We start from the raw sequence: 13,677 nt of genomic DNA, 5'->3' as shown, positions 1-13,677 counted from the left end.
GAGAAGAGCTTCTCACACAGATATGTGCTACCAAACATGCACAAGGTTCGAGCCGCATGTAGACGGACTTTTTTTGTTCTTCAAAGTCACCAAAGCGGCGTGCAAACTCAGTGCGCAATAACTCTAGTAAGCGGTAAGTGTTCGGCAAGGCAGCTGAAGCGCTGCATTATGGGATCTGTAGTTTATTGTGTTACCAGCGCTTCATATACCCGGGCTTTAATAACAATAATACAGTATATAAAATGATCTCGGGCGGATATAATTACACGGGCGGATGTGGCCCGCCCTTGAGTTTGACACATATGGACTAAATAGAACTTGAAAAGATATATTTTTTCAAATGTGATCGCAATTCAGATAGAGTTGACGCACTACAGCCTGCATGCCTCAATGAGTCATCCTCCCCTAGCTCTTACTTTTTTACCGCTCATCTAATGAATACACTGAGTATGGCTTTACCAAAACAATCATTGATGGCGAATAAAGTATCCATTATTCGAGTATGTAGATCGGTATATATATATACATATATATACCCGCGATCGCAGCGAGAAGTAGTGTGTTAAAAAGGTAGAAAAGAAAAGGGAACATTTTAAAAATAACGTAACATGACTGTCAATATACAGTATTTGTTTTGTGAGTGTTACTGAGTGTTGCTGTCATCAAGGATTTGATTATCATTATTTCTTTCAATCAGGTTCGTATTTGTAGGATGTGTTGTGTTCAAGTTACATTCCGTGTTTGTCAATCGTTGTAAAGATGACAGGTTTCATTCATCGATTCGTTTCTTACTGCATCAATAAACAGCTCGTCTTCTTCTTTATCTGAGACCTGACACACTGCATGCACGGGTTTTTTACACTGTCTTCCTTTAGCGGGACATTGACTTTTTCCACCGTGTGCTTTGTTTCCACAGTAGCTGCATTTATGAATATGCTTATCAGACGCTTCATATTTTTGCTGCCTTTTCAATTGTGTAATTCGGTTTTGTTCAGCTCTTTGGAACTGTTGCTTTTATCTGTGCACTGCGTCAGTTCACGTGAGCCACTCGGTGTACATGCATCGAAGGTTCCCAGCTGTGATGGTGCCATCTCATGCTATGTCCATAGCTTTATTTAATGTTACCTTAGTCCTGGCACTTAAAACTTTCTCTCGCAGTTTCGCTGAGTTTGTGTCAAACACCACCCTGACCATCTCATCTTCCTCTGCATAAGCACAGTCCTTCACCCGTGAATATTTACCCGTGGCAGTTTGCTATTGGATTGCCGCTGACGGACGGCCTTATATGGGCAGGCACTAAATTACAAACGCCAGCGCAGCCTGTCTATGAACTTAATTTAAAGTGTAGGTTTACATCATGCTTTGTTTCAAGTAGCAGAACTCATGAATATGGTTGTATATGTCACTCGCCGCTTCTTATTGTTTCGCTGCCTTCTCAATTATATAATGCATGTTTTCTTGAGCGCTTTTTTGAGGTCTTCCTGGTTTTCTATGTACTGCGTGATTACGTGGGAGGCGTGATGATGTCACACGAAACTCCCCCACGGCGTTGAAGCTCATCTCCATTACAGTAAATGGAGAAAAACTGCTTCCAGTTATGACCATTACGCGTAGAATTTCGATATAAAACCTGCCCAACTTTTGTAAGGAAGCTGTAAGGAATGAACCTGCCAAATTTCAGCCTTCCACCCACACGGGAAGTTGGAGAATTAGTGATAAGTCAGTGAGTGAGTGAGTGAGGGCTTTGCCTTTTATTAGTATATATATATATATATATATATATATATATACATACATACATACATACACTATAGGGACAAAAGTATTATGACACACCTCTTAATTATTGAATTCAGGTATTTCAATCAGACCCATTGCCACAGGTGTATAAAATCAAGCACCTAGCCAATTTATCCATTTACAAACATTTGTGAAACAAAATGAGCCATTCTGTACAGCTAAGGTATACGTTGCATCAAAGTTATCAATGCTCTGCTGATTCCATAGCTGAAGATTTCCCAACTTCCACTGGCATTAATTAATTAACAAAAGCTTATGGAATGGGGAATTGTGCTACCTTAAGAAAAGGAAGTGGACAATAGATTAATTAAAATTCTGTTTAGAAAGGTTTCTTCTTGTAAAAACACACTTATAAAGAGACCACCATATTTCTGCGGTTTTACAGTTATAGTTACAATTTTCTCTGTAATTATTTGGATATCCTAACTAAATGAAATTCAAAGTTGTACATTTTTCAGAAGTCAAGCTGCCTGCTTCATTGTATATACACGTTCAAAGAGAAGGACATTTTAAGTTTAAAATTCCGAGTGTGACTTGCTGAGAGCAGCTCACTGAAGACTAATAAACAGGTATATACACTCACCAGCCACTTTATTAGATACACCTTGATAATCCTGTGTTGGACCCCATTTTGCTTTCAGAACTGCTGCAGTTTTTCATGGCACAGACTAAGCAAGGTGCTGGAAATGATCCTCAGGGATTTTGGTCCATACTGACATGATAGGATCACGCATTTGTTGCAAATTTGTCAGCCTCACATCCATGATTGAAATTTAATGTTCCACCACATCCCAAAGTTGCTTTACTGGATTGAGTTCTGGTGATGGTGGAAGCCATTTGAGTACAGTGAACTCACTGTCATGTTCAAGAAACCAGTTTGAGATGATTTGAGCTTTAGGACTTAGCACATTATCCTGCTGAAAGTAGCCATCAGAAGATGAGTACACTGCGGTCATAAAATGATGGACATGGCTAGCAACAATACTCAGGTAGGCTGTGGCATTTAAACAATGGTCAATTGGTACTAAGGGGATCAAAGTGTGCTAAGAAAATATCCTCCACACCATTACATTACCAACACCACCCTGAACTGTTGATACAAGGCAAGATAGATTCATGCTGTCATGTTGTTGACGCCAAATGTCACAGTAGAAATCGAGACTCGTCAGACCAGACAATGTTTTTTTCAATCTTCTATTATCCGATTTTGATGAGTCCATGCCAACTGCAGCCTCAGCTGTTTGCTCTTAGTTGATGACATGCAGTGTGGTCCCCTGCTGCTGTAACCCATCTGCTTCAAGGTTCAACGTGGTATGTATTTGGAGATGCTTTTCTGCATACCTTGGTTGTAATGTGTGGTTATTTGAGTTACTGTTGCCTTTCTATAAGTTCCAACTGGTCTGGCCATTCTCATCTGACTTCTGCCATGGAAAAGGCATTTTCACCAAGACAACTATCGCTCACTAGCTATTTTCCCTTTTTATGACCACTCTCTGTAAACCCTAGGGATGGTTGTGTAAGGAAATCCCAGTACAGCAGCAGATTCTGAAATACTCAAACCAGCCCGTCTGGCACCAACAACCATGCTACATTCCAAGTCACTTGAATCAAACTTTTTTCCCCGATTCTGATGCACGGTTTGAACTTCAGAATGTCTACATGCCTGAATGCATACAGTCGCTGCTATGTGATTGACTGATTAGGCATTTGTGTTACAAGCAGTTGAATAGGTGTACCTAATAAAATGGCAGTGAGTGTGTGTAAGTGTATATGATATATACTATATATAATATATTGGAAGAAAAACAGCTTGGCTGTATCTAAGCAGATGTTTAGGGCTTCTCTGTTCAATTTGCAGGATGCAAACATGACTACTTCATTAATTTGGTATCCTCTCATTCTAATAAGCCTAGGGTCTTATTTAATGTAATTATTGCACCTATTTATCCCCATTCAGAGATGGAATTAAATAGTGCTGTTCTTTCATGTGAGCAATTTCTTTCATTCTTTGTCAGCAAAACTGATACTATCTGTTCTGGCATTGTTCTTTCTGGTTATTTATTTCCTGTTGTTAATCGTGGCAGTGTCTTGGAATCTTTTGACGTTGCACTGTCACAGTTAAAAAGTATTACTGACACACTTAAACATACTTTCAGTCCTCTCGGTGTTATGCCACCATGCCTCTTAGTTGAAGCTTTTGATGTTTTGGGTCCATTTTTGTTAGCTATTTAATTCTATTAATGTAGTGGGGGGATTTTACCCTCAATTTTTAAACATACAGTTGAGCGACCTTTTCTAAAAAAGGTAGATTTAGATCCTGGAGTGTTAGCAAATTTATAATCAATTGGTAGATCATCTTGATTCCAATAATTTATTTGAGATCTACCAAATCTGGCTTTTGGCATTTTCATGGTGTTGAGACAGCCCTCCTGAAAGTATTTAATGACATCTCTCTTATTACTGACTCAGGTGGGGCAGCACTCCTTGTCCTCATAGATCTTTCTGCAACTTTTGATACTACTGACCATGAGATTTTGTTGTTGCAACTTGAACACTGACATGTATATAAAATGTAATCTCCCATGCCAATATATGCAGTACAATATATGACAAAACTGAATATCTGCAAAAACAATCTAAAAAGGAGCATCTATTTATTTTCAAACACAGAACTCCAGCTTAATATTGCCACAAGATATTAATGCTGTTCACTAGCCCTTAAAGGTTTCATTTAGATTTATTGATGATGCTATACTGCTAACTAGATGTTCTATGCACACCTATCAACCATTGACCTCTACATGATCTGCAATTTAGGGTCCAGGTACTGCATGAAAGTCTGATCTTACAAAGAACAAGGATACTTACAAATGAATATCAAATAAGTACAAGGTACAAACTTAAATATTTTCATCTTCTAAATCTGTTTCGACCAGGACAGAGCTGTAGGAAGCTGAAGTGTGCACCAGCAGAAAAAACTATTCATGGACTGTATCTGAGTCTACTGTATTACAGGCCATATTCACACATCTACAATTCACAATTCCTCATACCGGGTGAAGTTATAATTTCCTCACAGCTTAACATTACATTTTTTTGAAAATTTCAAAGAAATCAGAATATCGACTTGAATAGGGTATTAGATTAGATAAAAAAATGCATACAGGTAGTGATAGAACAAGTACCCGAACCTATGTGTCTGGAGTTAGAGATAAAACTATACTACCACAATGCATGTTGCAAGAAAAATGCCTAATTACAAATAATTGCATATGAAAGTTTGCAATGAGTGCTGAGAGAGAAGTAAATCAGTAATCAGGAAATACTACTTCTGTGAGGAGAATAATAGGGGACATGAACAGATGTGAGAATTACAATTTTGATATATAGTGCAAAGTAGTTAACACATTATCAGAAAATTGAATGTATAGCCTTTAAAAATGATCCTCACATTGTAATATTTTGTTGACATTAAAACATCAAACAGCCTATCTTATATATAATTGTTTCAAGATTCTGCACAGAACAGATAGGTAGATATATAGCATAGTGTATCAAGATGGCTAGTCTTATATGAAATAAAAGCTGACTGAGTGCATTGGAGTCAGTACATCTAGTTTATGTACTTTATGCAAGATGTAGATACCATAATTAGGAAAACTGTTAGAAACAAACTGGACCAGCATTTTCTTGAACTATGGCTTTGTATAGCGCTGGTGTTCTCATACATGCATCTGAACTCTAAAAATCATTGCATGATTTTGGACATGGTCTGATACAGCAACATCTAAAAAAGGGCTGTAAACAAAGAAACAGAACATGTAGTAAGTACAAATATGATCGAATATTATTCAGAAGTAAGTTCAGAACAATCCCAGCTGTAAAACCAAACACAACATATTGTAAGGCATAAAACAAAAGTATGGAGGTGCCAGGGGGTTTGGTACACTTTTATTAACCTTTACGCCCCCCTGAAAGCCTTAACCCTGAAAATAAATTTTAAAAACATGTTATGGTGCTGTAAATCACCCACTGTCCATTACTAGGTTTACAGTTCATTACTGTCACAGATCATCGTAGCTTAGATGGGATTAGATGTATGAGGGGCAGCAGGCTGTCCAGCAAGGAGGGGGAACACATCTATTAACAAAGCTCAGAATGATTAAAAAAAGACACATTCATAGAAAACAAATAAATAGAAATCCCTTGCCAAAACATTTAATGGTGACTGCCAAAGCTGTGATAACAACAGTGTTAATGGTGGAGGGGAGATGCGTGAGACTAGCGTCATCTTATTCCCTGTTCACATTTGCTGTTTTGGAGGTGTTTCTTGTAACCCGTAACATAAAAAAGGAAGTAATCAGTTTTAACAGGCTCCTAGATTACAGGATTGTAGTTTATTATTGTTCAATAAATAAGTCCATTATTTTTAGTTATTCAGTGTGGCCTTCAGTCCTTCTATCTTGGCACTCACTGCAATATGCTTACATACTAACCCCAAATAGGTACTTGTTAGGGTGCTTCCTTTTACTTTAGCCTACTTTAGGCATGAAATGATGCATTTCTGCAATCTGTTTTCTTAACTAACTAGAGCTTCAGTGGTGCCAATGGCAGGGTGAAGCTGTGGCAAATTGGTTCATGGCACACAATTATCTTTACTTATATGATGAAATCTTTATTTTTGTGTTATGCAGACACAGTCCATGTGAGCATTTCTCATGAAAAGGTGCTGTTCTGCACATTGTTGGTCAGAAGAAACTGTAGCAAAGCTATAGTTTGTAGATTATGTATCTGTGCATGATGTGATATGTCTGCTTAAGATGCAGTATGTATAGCCTAAGCGATCCCCTTCTATATAGGTAATTTGTTGTATATTCTATATGTAGTAGTGGTGGTGCTGCTGCAGAGAAGGTGGGGCTGAGTGAGAGAGCTCAGCTGATGTGAGCAGAAAGTACTACGCTTACAGTGGTTACAGGCAGTCCCTTCATGCCGAAGCATTAGCTCTTATAGTTCTTGCTGTAAAGGACCTGCTTTTAAAGGCCCCTGTAATCCAAACTGTCGTGGGTTTGTGGCTGACCTCTAGCAATTGCCACAGTGCAAAATGTGCAGCCTGGTGTGGACCATAGTGTGCATCATCCTACCAGAGTATGACTTCAGTGTTACTCCAACACTGAAAACACTGGGACACCCACAATTACCATGGAGTATTTTACCACTAATTTAAAGATACTCTTGTAAAGGTTAAACAATAGCAAATTATTTCTGATGTCTGAGTTTTAATCCATGCATTGAGCTTTGAGTGCATTTCAATTTGAAGTGAGCAGCAAACTAAAATTTAGACTTTAAACTATTGTCAGATTACACAGTCGAATCAAAAAGTGTCACATAGTAAACAAGAAAAAAATCTATAATACCATCATCAAACAAAAACCTGTAATCAATTACCTGATCAAAATATGCCTGCAACTTCTTAAATTCCAGTTGCTCTTTGAAATCTTCAGTTGTTTGACTGCTGGTGTGTTCATTCATCAGTCTAGTTGGAAATAAAACAGCGTGAAATAAAATCAAGGAAAGCTGAATAAAAGATCTTTTATCTACTACTCTTCACTTATGAATGTGGCTATCAGTTCCCAGGGAAGCTTTCTATTGACTATAGACAATATTTAACTCACAATATTTAAACAGAAAAATAAAAATGAATTATTTTTTAGTTTAAAATATATTGAGGAAATTTTTTTTCTTATTTAATTTCTACCAATCTGCTTTTGTGCCTCTTTCAAAAGTAATACCTTAATTTCTGTAAACTTATTTTCTATTAAGTGTCTGTTTTCCAGTTGTAACCCCTACTTACACACAAAATATTCTCTGAGTTGGAAGGAGAAACAAAAAAATCATAAGAGGCATACTAAATTTTAGGAACACAGAATGAGACAGTTACAACTTTAACACAGCACTAACTAGACTTGCATAATATAGCAAGTAATACCGTATTAAATCTGTTGATAAACACTTATTAGAATCACAAACAGAACTACAGAAGAACACAAATACTGTACCTTTATTTGTTAGTGTTTTCATTCCACAAGCAATATTGCTCATGTAGTATGAAGACTTGCTCCATCTTTTGAATGCATTTAGTTCTGGCATGATTAATGCACAGTCTTGAATAAAATGTTATACATTCGGAGGAGCAGCTAAGCGAAATGAAATGTGCTTGTTTTGTTTTTAGTTATGACACGCTGTCTATGGACATAAATTACAAAACAATAACCCTTTGTATTTCAATTCAAACTGACATGGAAATTGCATGCTGTAGTGAAAAGCAATCAATCATTTGGCTATTGTATTTTTAATTATGAAACCATACCAAAATTAAATGCACCAAGTTTATATGCATTACATTGTAAATTAGTTAACATGTTGAATTGCATTTAATTATGGCATGAATAAACTCCCACAATACACTGCTTACAAGCACAATTATTATGTGCAAGTCGATAAGAGTACATTCTGTTTTGACAGTATTGTACAGTGGACATAAGATAGATGTACACTTTGAAATGATTTGGTGGTTCCTACATAAAGTAGGGTGCAGTATAGTAAAAAAAGCAGTACAACATGAATACTAGGAAATTCAAATGTCCACAGACCTATGACAATGTTTTTGCAAAATCAAGTACATCACTTTCATATAACATTTCTCTGCTTCTCAATTATTTTGGAACATTAATGTAGGTTTGCTTTGCTTCTGAAAACATGCAAAAAAAATAACAGTATGTGATTAGTCCCTTAATGATTGACATTTATTTCTTTAGGCTAGTTTTGATAGAATGCTTCCTTCTTTCATGTAGAGTACAGTGTTTATTGACAATAAATGTTTGTAAATATCTTCTACTCTACTATATTTTGTTATTTTTTAACAGTTTTATCACTAAATCACTCATACAACTCAGTGATAGTGAATTTCTAAATTTTATAAGGAGGCAAAGGATATAAATAAATTTTTTGTTAAGTAAGTTTATGAAATGAATCAATGACTACAAATTTTTATGACCTCTAGAACTGTATACTGCATCATTTAAAACAAACAAAAAAGAGTTGGGATACATTTTTTCACTGAGTTGACATCCGATTATCAGTTGACACTTTCAGATGATTTAAAAATGTTATATAACTTACCCAAAGCTTACAATCAGCCTTACATTATGATTAATAGTAGTCAGATACATCTTCTATTATATACTGTATTATGACTTTTCCTATAGAGAATCCATCACGTTGTATAGCCCTGTGTTACTCATACAATCATTGTTAGTGGTGATAAGTGAAGAATGAGATTCAAGTTTCAAAACTTTAAGAATCTGCTGGATTAGAGTAGAATACAAAGTTTATTTTCAAGGTGTATATTTGGTACTGCATCAAGTTGTGAGAGTATCTAAATAATGTCAGTCTGGGGTGTACTTTCCAAGTGTAGTTACATTTCTTGTGTTTCTATAAGGCACCTAGATTTGAAATTAAAACTGCAACGGGTATCAAATGACAGCAAGGTAAAGAAGTAACTGTTCAACTTGTTGACTAGTGTGAGTATGAGTGTGGGTGTGTGCCCAGGTGGCACCAGTAACCTAGAGTTACTTCTGGTAACCTTGTAAGTCTGAATTGAATTAAGCAAGTCTGAAAATATTGTGTTATGGTAATTTAATATGCTGGTCCTCTACTAACTTGAACTCGTTAGTCTGTGTTCTGGAAGCACATCATATGTTAAACACAGGAAGAGGTTACAATTGAGGAGGACTGTAATAGTAGACCTCTATATTGGTAAGCAAGCCAAAGATTTTTCTTACTGTAAGAAACTGCATAGTGAATGAACAGCAATGGACTTTGAAGAATGAATATAAAATAGAACAACAGCATTTTCACATGAGAAAGGTACCCATTCACACTGCTTTGCTACATGATGGTGGGAAACAGACATTTAATGCCCACTCCTTAAAACCATTTTGTAGAGTACACCTGAACATAATTACAAATAAACATATAATCCTATATATATTTCCGCACTAAGCACACATGGATATTCTGTTGCACTTTAATAGATAAATATTTGATTAATTTTACATCCTGTCTCTCCAAATGAACGGCAATCAGACAGACATAATCTTGTGTCTCCAGAGCTGTTCTTAGCATGTTAAGCTCAGTGTCTGCAAATTTATTTAAACACTATACTCTATCTACACTACTCTATCTAATCTCTGGTATTTTCAGTGTCAGTTTTACACAAAGGTCACCAATGTATCCAATGTACCAAAGTTATTATTGTAAATGAAAACTAAAACAAAGATAAAAAAAACTGTTAATCAAAAAATATTTTTGTAAACTGAAATAAAATAATTAGCAAAACCAAGATGAAAAACTAAAATTGAACCAAAGAATTACAGTTGCTGAAAAGACTAACTAAAATAAAATAATAAATAATAAAAAAAGTAAATTTTTCATAATGATCAGCTTTATGAATAGGCTAAAATTGGCTGCAGTGTACCCAGATTTAATGATTAATTTGTTATAATTATATCAATGAATGCAATTATTTGCTCTTCATCAGGAGACAGACTGAGTGCTCTTTGCCCCTTTACTGTTATCCCCAAAATAACTAATTTGCAGATAGTTGCACACACCATCATCTCCAAGGTTACCTGCTTTCATCCTGTCTCTCTCAAAATAAACAATTTAAGAATTACACAGTCATATACTGATTTATGGCTCAATTTTGGAATGGACATTTGGACATGTGTCAAATTGACCATATGTCAGTCATGGAGAATACAGGTCATTGGAAATGAGGTTCTATGGGTATGACAGTGTGGTTTGGCTCCTCGCTCCTTCTTCTATAATGGGGTGCCTCTTGAACCCAAAACCGCTAATTAAGTAACTGGATGAGCTGAGCTGATGAGGACAAAACACATTCAGCAAGGGGATGATAAAAAGTATCAATGCTTTTATTAAATAAAAAAAAAAAATCAAACAAAAACAAGTGTTAAACAAGTGCAGTGCTCTGAAAATAGTTAATAAATAAGACATAAAAACATCAATGTGCTGGTGAAGGTCAAAATCTGAATGAATACGTCCATTAAAATGAGGTTAAAATTCAGACAGGAGTGTTTAAAATTTTCGTCCCTGGTACTTCCCTTTTAAAGCCAACAGATTACCCTACTCGGACCTTGTGGCACGGAGAAACATCCACCAACAGGTGCAGACATCCTTTAGAACTGGCCTGTGTCCCCGCCGCGGGGACCCACCGGACCCTGCTCTTGCACCCATTGCTGCCAATCCAGGCTCCACCCGGCGAAACCATGCCGTCCCCCCACCGCTTCCAGTCACAGGCTCCACCTAGTGAGAGGATCCTCCTAAGTGTAATGATCACTCCTGGTTGTGGCTGCACAGCAGGAGTGATCCTCATGTCCCCCCTTAAGCACTGCCCACACACTAACTCCTGGGGCACCATTCCCATCGCCCTACTTCTCACCAAGCACTGGCTCACTACCACTCCTGCCTTTCTCTCCATCCTTTAACCTCCATTCTTTGTTCTTTTCAGTTTCTCTTTTCCTGAAACTGTTGCTCTTTTAAGTTTTAGTTCTGAGGCAGAAGATTCTCATGCTCTGAAAATTTCCTCATTTTCTTCTCATAATTTGTCTGTTCATTGGCAGCAATTCCTGCTATCAGTGAATTCTGGGCAATGGCTTCAACTGAAGGTCTCAGGTAATCCTTTAAATTCAGCATTCACAAAATTAAAGTATTTCAGTCCCTCAGAATACCTGTATGGAATGCGGCAGAATTTTCCCACCCATATCTTTTCAGCCAAGGCTTTTTGATTATAAACTGTAAATGGAGGAGACAATACACACATCTCATACGGCAAGCAGCCAAGTGACCAAATATCCGACTTCTCATTGTATGGTATCCGATTGATTTGTTCAGGTAACATGTAGTATGAAGTTCCCACAAATTTTTTTACAAAACATGATTAAGAATTCTGGCAAGTCCAAAATCTCCTAGGTTGACGTTCTGCTTTTGGTCAAGAAAGATATTAGCTGGCTTCAGATCTCTATGGAGGAAGACAGGGCCTCCATCACTCCTTCTGTGGCACTTTTTCAATGTCAGATTTAATTATGCTAAATCCTTAATGATAAAACTCTTTTACCTAAATACTTCCACCCTTTAAAACATCTACTAATGAGACTGGCAAAGTTTCCTCCTTCACAGTGCCTTATTACGATATAAAGCGTGTTTGTCCTGTCAATGATCCAGTCATAATAGCAAACTATATTGGGTGACAGAGCTCAGATAGTAGGTTAACTTCTGAGACCAGCATTTGCTTCTCCGATTCAGTCATTGTGCCGTAGTCCAGTTCCTTCCAGACCAGAATCTTGCCATCCGACTTTTGATGTGTCTTTTGACACTTTCTGTTAGAACCAGAGTCGATAGTAAACAAAACTTCATAATTTTCAACCCGAGACGGCATTTCCTTAACATGTTTCCAGAAGAACCAACCAAAAAATATTAAAAAGTCTTTCTCGACATTTAACACCCATAAAACTCCTACAGTTCTCAAAACGTTGCCTAAGGTTTGTGCTTTTCTGTTGAATGTTTCTTCTAAAGTTTCGCCCATGGATACACAATATGGCCACTGTTTTTGAGACGTGGACCCGCTATACTACAGTGGGTCTGGGGCCTCATGTATAAACTGTGCGTACGCACAGAAATGTTGCGTAAGAACATTTCCACTTTCAAATCGCGATGTATAAAACCTACACTTGGCGTAAAGCCACGCACTTTTCCACGGTTCCTCATGCCTTGTCGTACACAAGTTCTCTGCTCGGTTTTGCAAACTGGCGGCACCCAGCGTCAAAGCAATGGTACTGTTCTTGTGTGATTACTCATTATTTTCATGACGCTGCTTTATAAATACACAGAAACTAACCACATATTGTTTATTAGTGTAATGCATCTGATTGTAATTAACTCGTAACAATATAATGGTCCAGGGAACAGCCATAGTATTCCAAATGCCATAACTGTTTTAGCGTTGTTACTCTCACTTCTCTGTCTTCTTCTTCTTCTTCTTCTTTCAGCTCCTCCCGTTAGGAGTTGCCACAGTGGATCATCTTTTTCCATATTTCTCTCACTGCACCACTCGGAGTATTTATATCACTGTATCTGAGTGTGAATCACAGCAGCAGCTGATCGGAAAGAGAATTATCGGTATACGGCATTAAGCACACGCTGTCTCTGCCACGGCAAAACATTTCAAAGCCTTTCCTGTACGGACCTCGCGGTTCAAAACAGTTTAATCCCAAGAACTTTAAATGCAGCCAATCAAGTGCTCCTTGTAGAACTGTTTGTACTTATAAGTACAATCACCCCACTGTAAACTTGCACTATAGTTATAATATCGCACAACCTGAGCCACTTTATAAAGTGCGTATTTACATATGATGACGATATCATTTTTAAGGTGAAATGCAGCAAAATATGTTTGTTAAATTATACAGATAAAACTTTAACTTCATTTAAATAATCTATATTCTTCACTGGGAGTGTCTTTAAGGATAGAATAATTAAACATGTACTACGAAGATATTTCAATGTTCTTTAAACGTTTTGAAGAATCGGCGCTAAGCTTACAGATGGCTTAACGTCTATTACAGAGCTGATTGTATGGCGATCGGTTACTTGGGGAAAGAAAAGCACTGACTGCAGTGATGGCTACGCCAATATATATTGAATATAAAACAGAAAGATAAAATAACAACACAGCTAAAAACGCAGCGACAAATTTCGGCAAAAGTTAAATGCTTGTGTCATGAGCACGAGGCGGCTAAT

The 13,677-nt window shown here is 37.0% G+C and overlaps 1 protein-coding gene and 1 pseudogene across 1 annotated transcript in view; both read right to left on the bottom strand.

The window, feature by feature from the left end:
- LOC120527721 (limbin-like) overlaps positions 1-13,677 on the bottom strand; it is a 220,501-nt gene that overhangs the window by 22,072 nt on the left and 184,752 nt on the right. The window contains exon 19 of the mRNA XM_039751471.1: positions 7,246-7,333. Within this exon, the coding sequence (XP_039607405.1) occupies positions 7,246-7,333 (88 nt within the window). The remainder of the gene's footprint in view (positions 1-7,245; positions 7,334-13,677) is intronic.
- LOC120528515 lies at positions 11,425-12,316 on the bottom strand (annotated as a pseudogene).

This window comes from Polypterus senegalus, chromosome 4 (genome assembly GCF_016835505.1).
Source record: "Polypterus senegalus isolate Bchr_013 chromosome 4, ASM1683550v1, whole genome shotgun sequence".
Classification (NCBI taxonomy): domain Eukaryota; kingdom Metazoa; phylum Chordata; class Cladistia; order Polypteriformes; family Polypteridae; genus Polypterus; species Polypterus senegalus.
The sequence above is the reverse complement of the archived record's forward strand: the minus strand, read 5'-3'. Positions and strand labels throughout refer to the sequence as shown.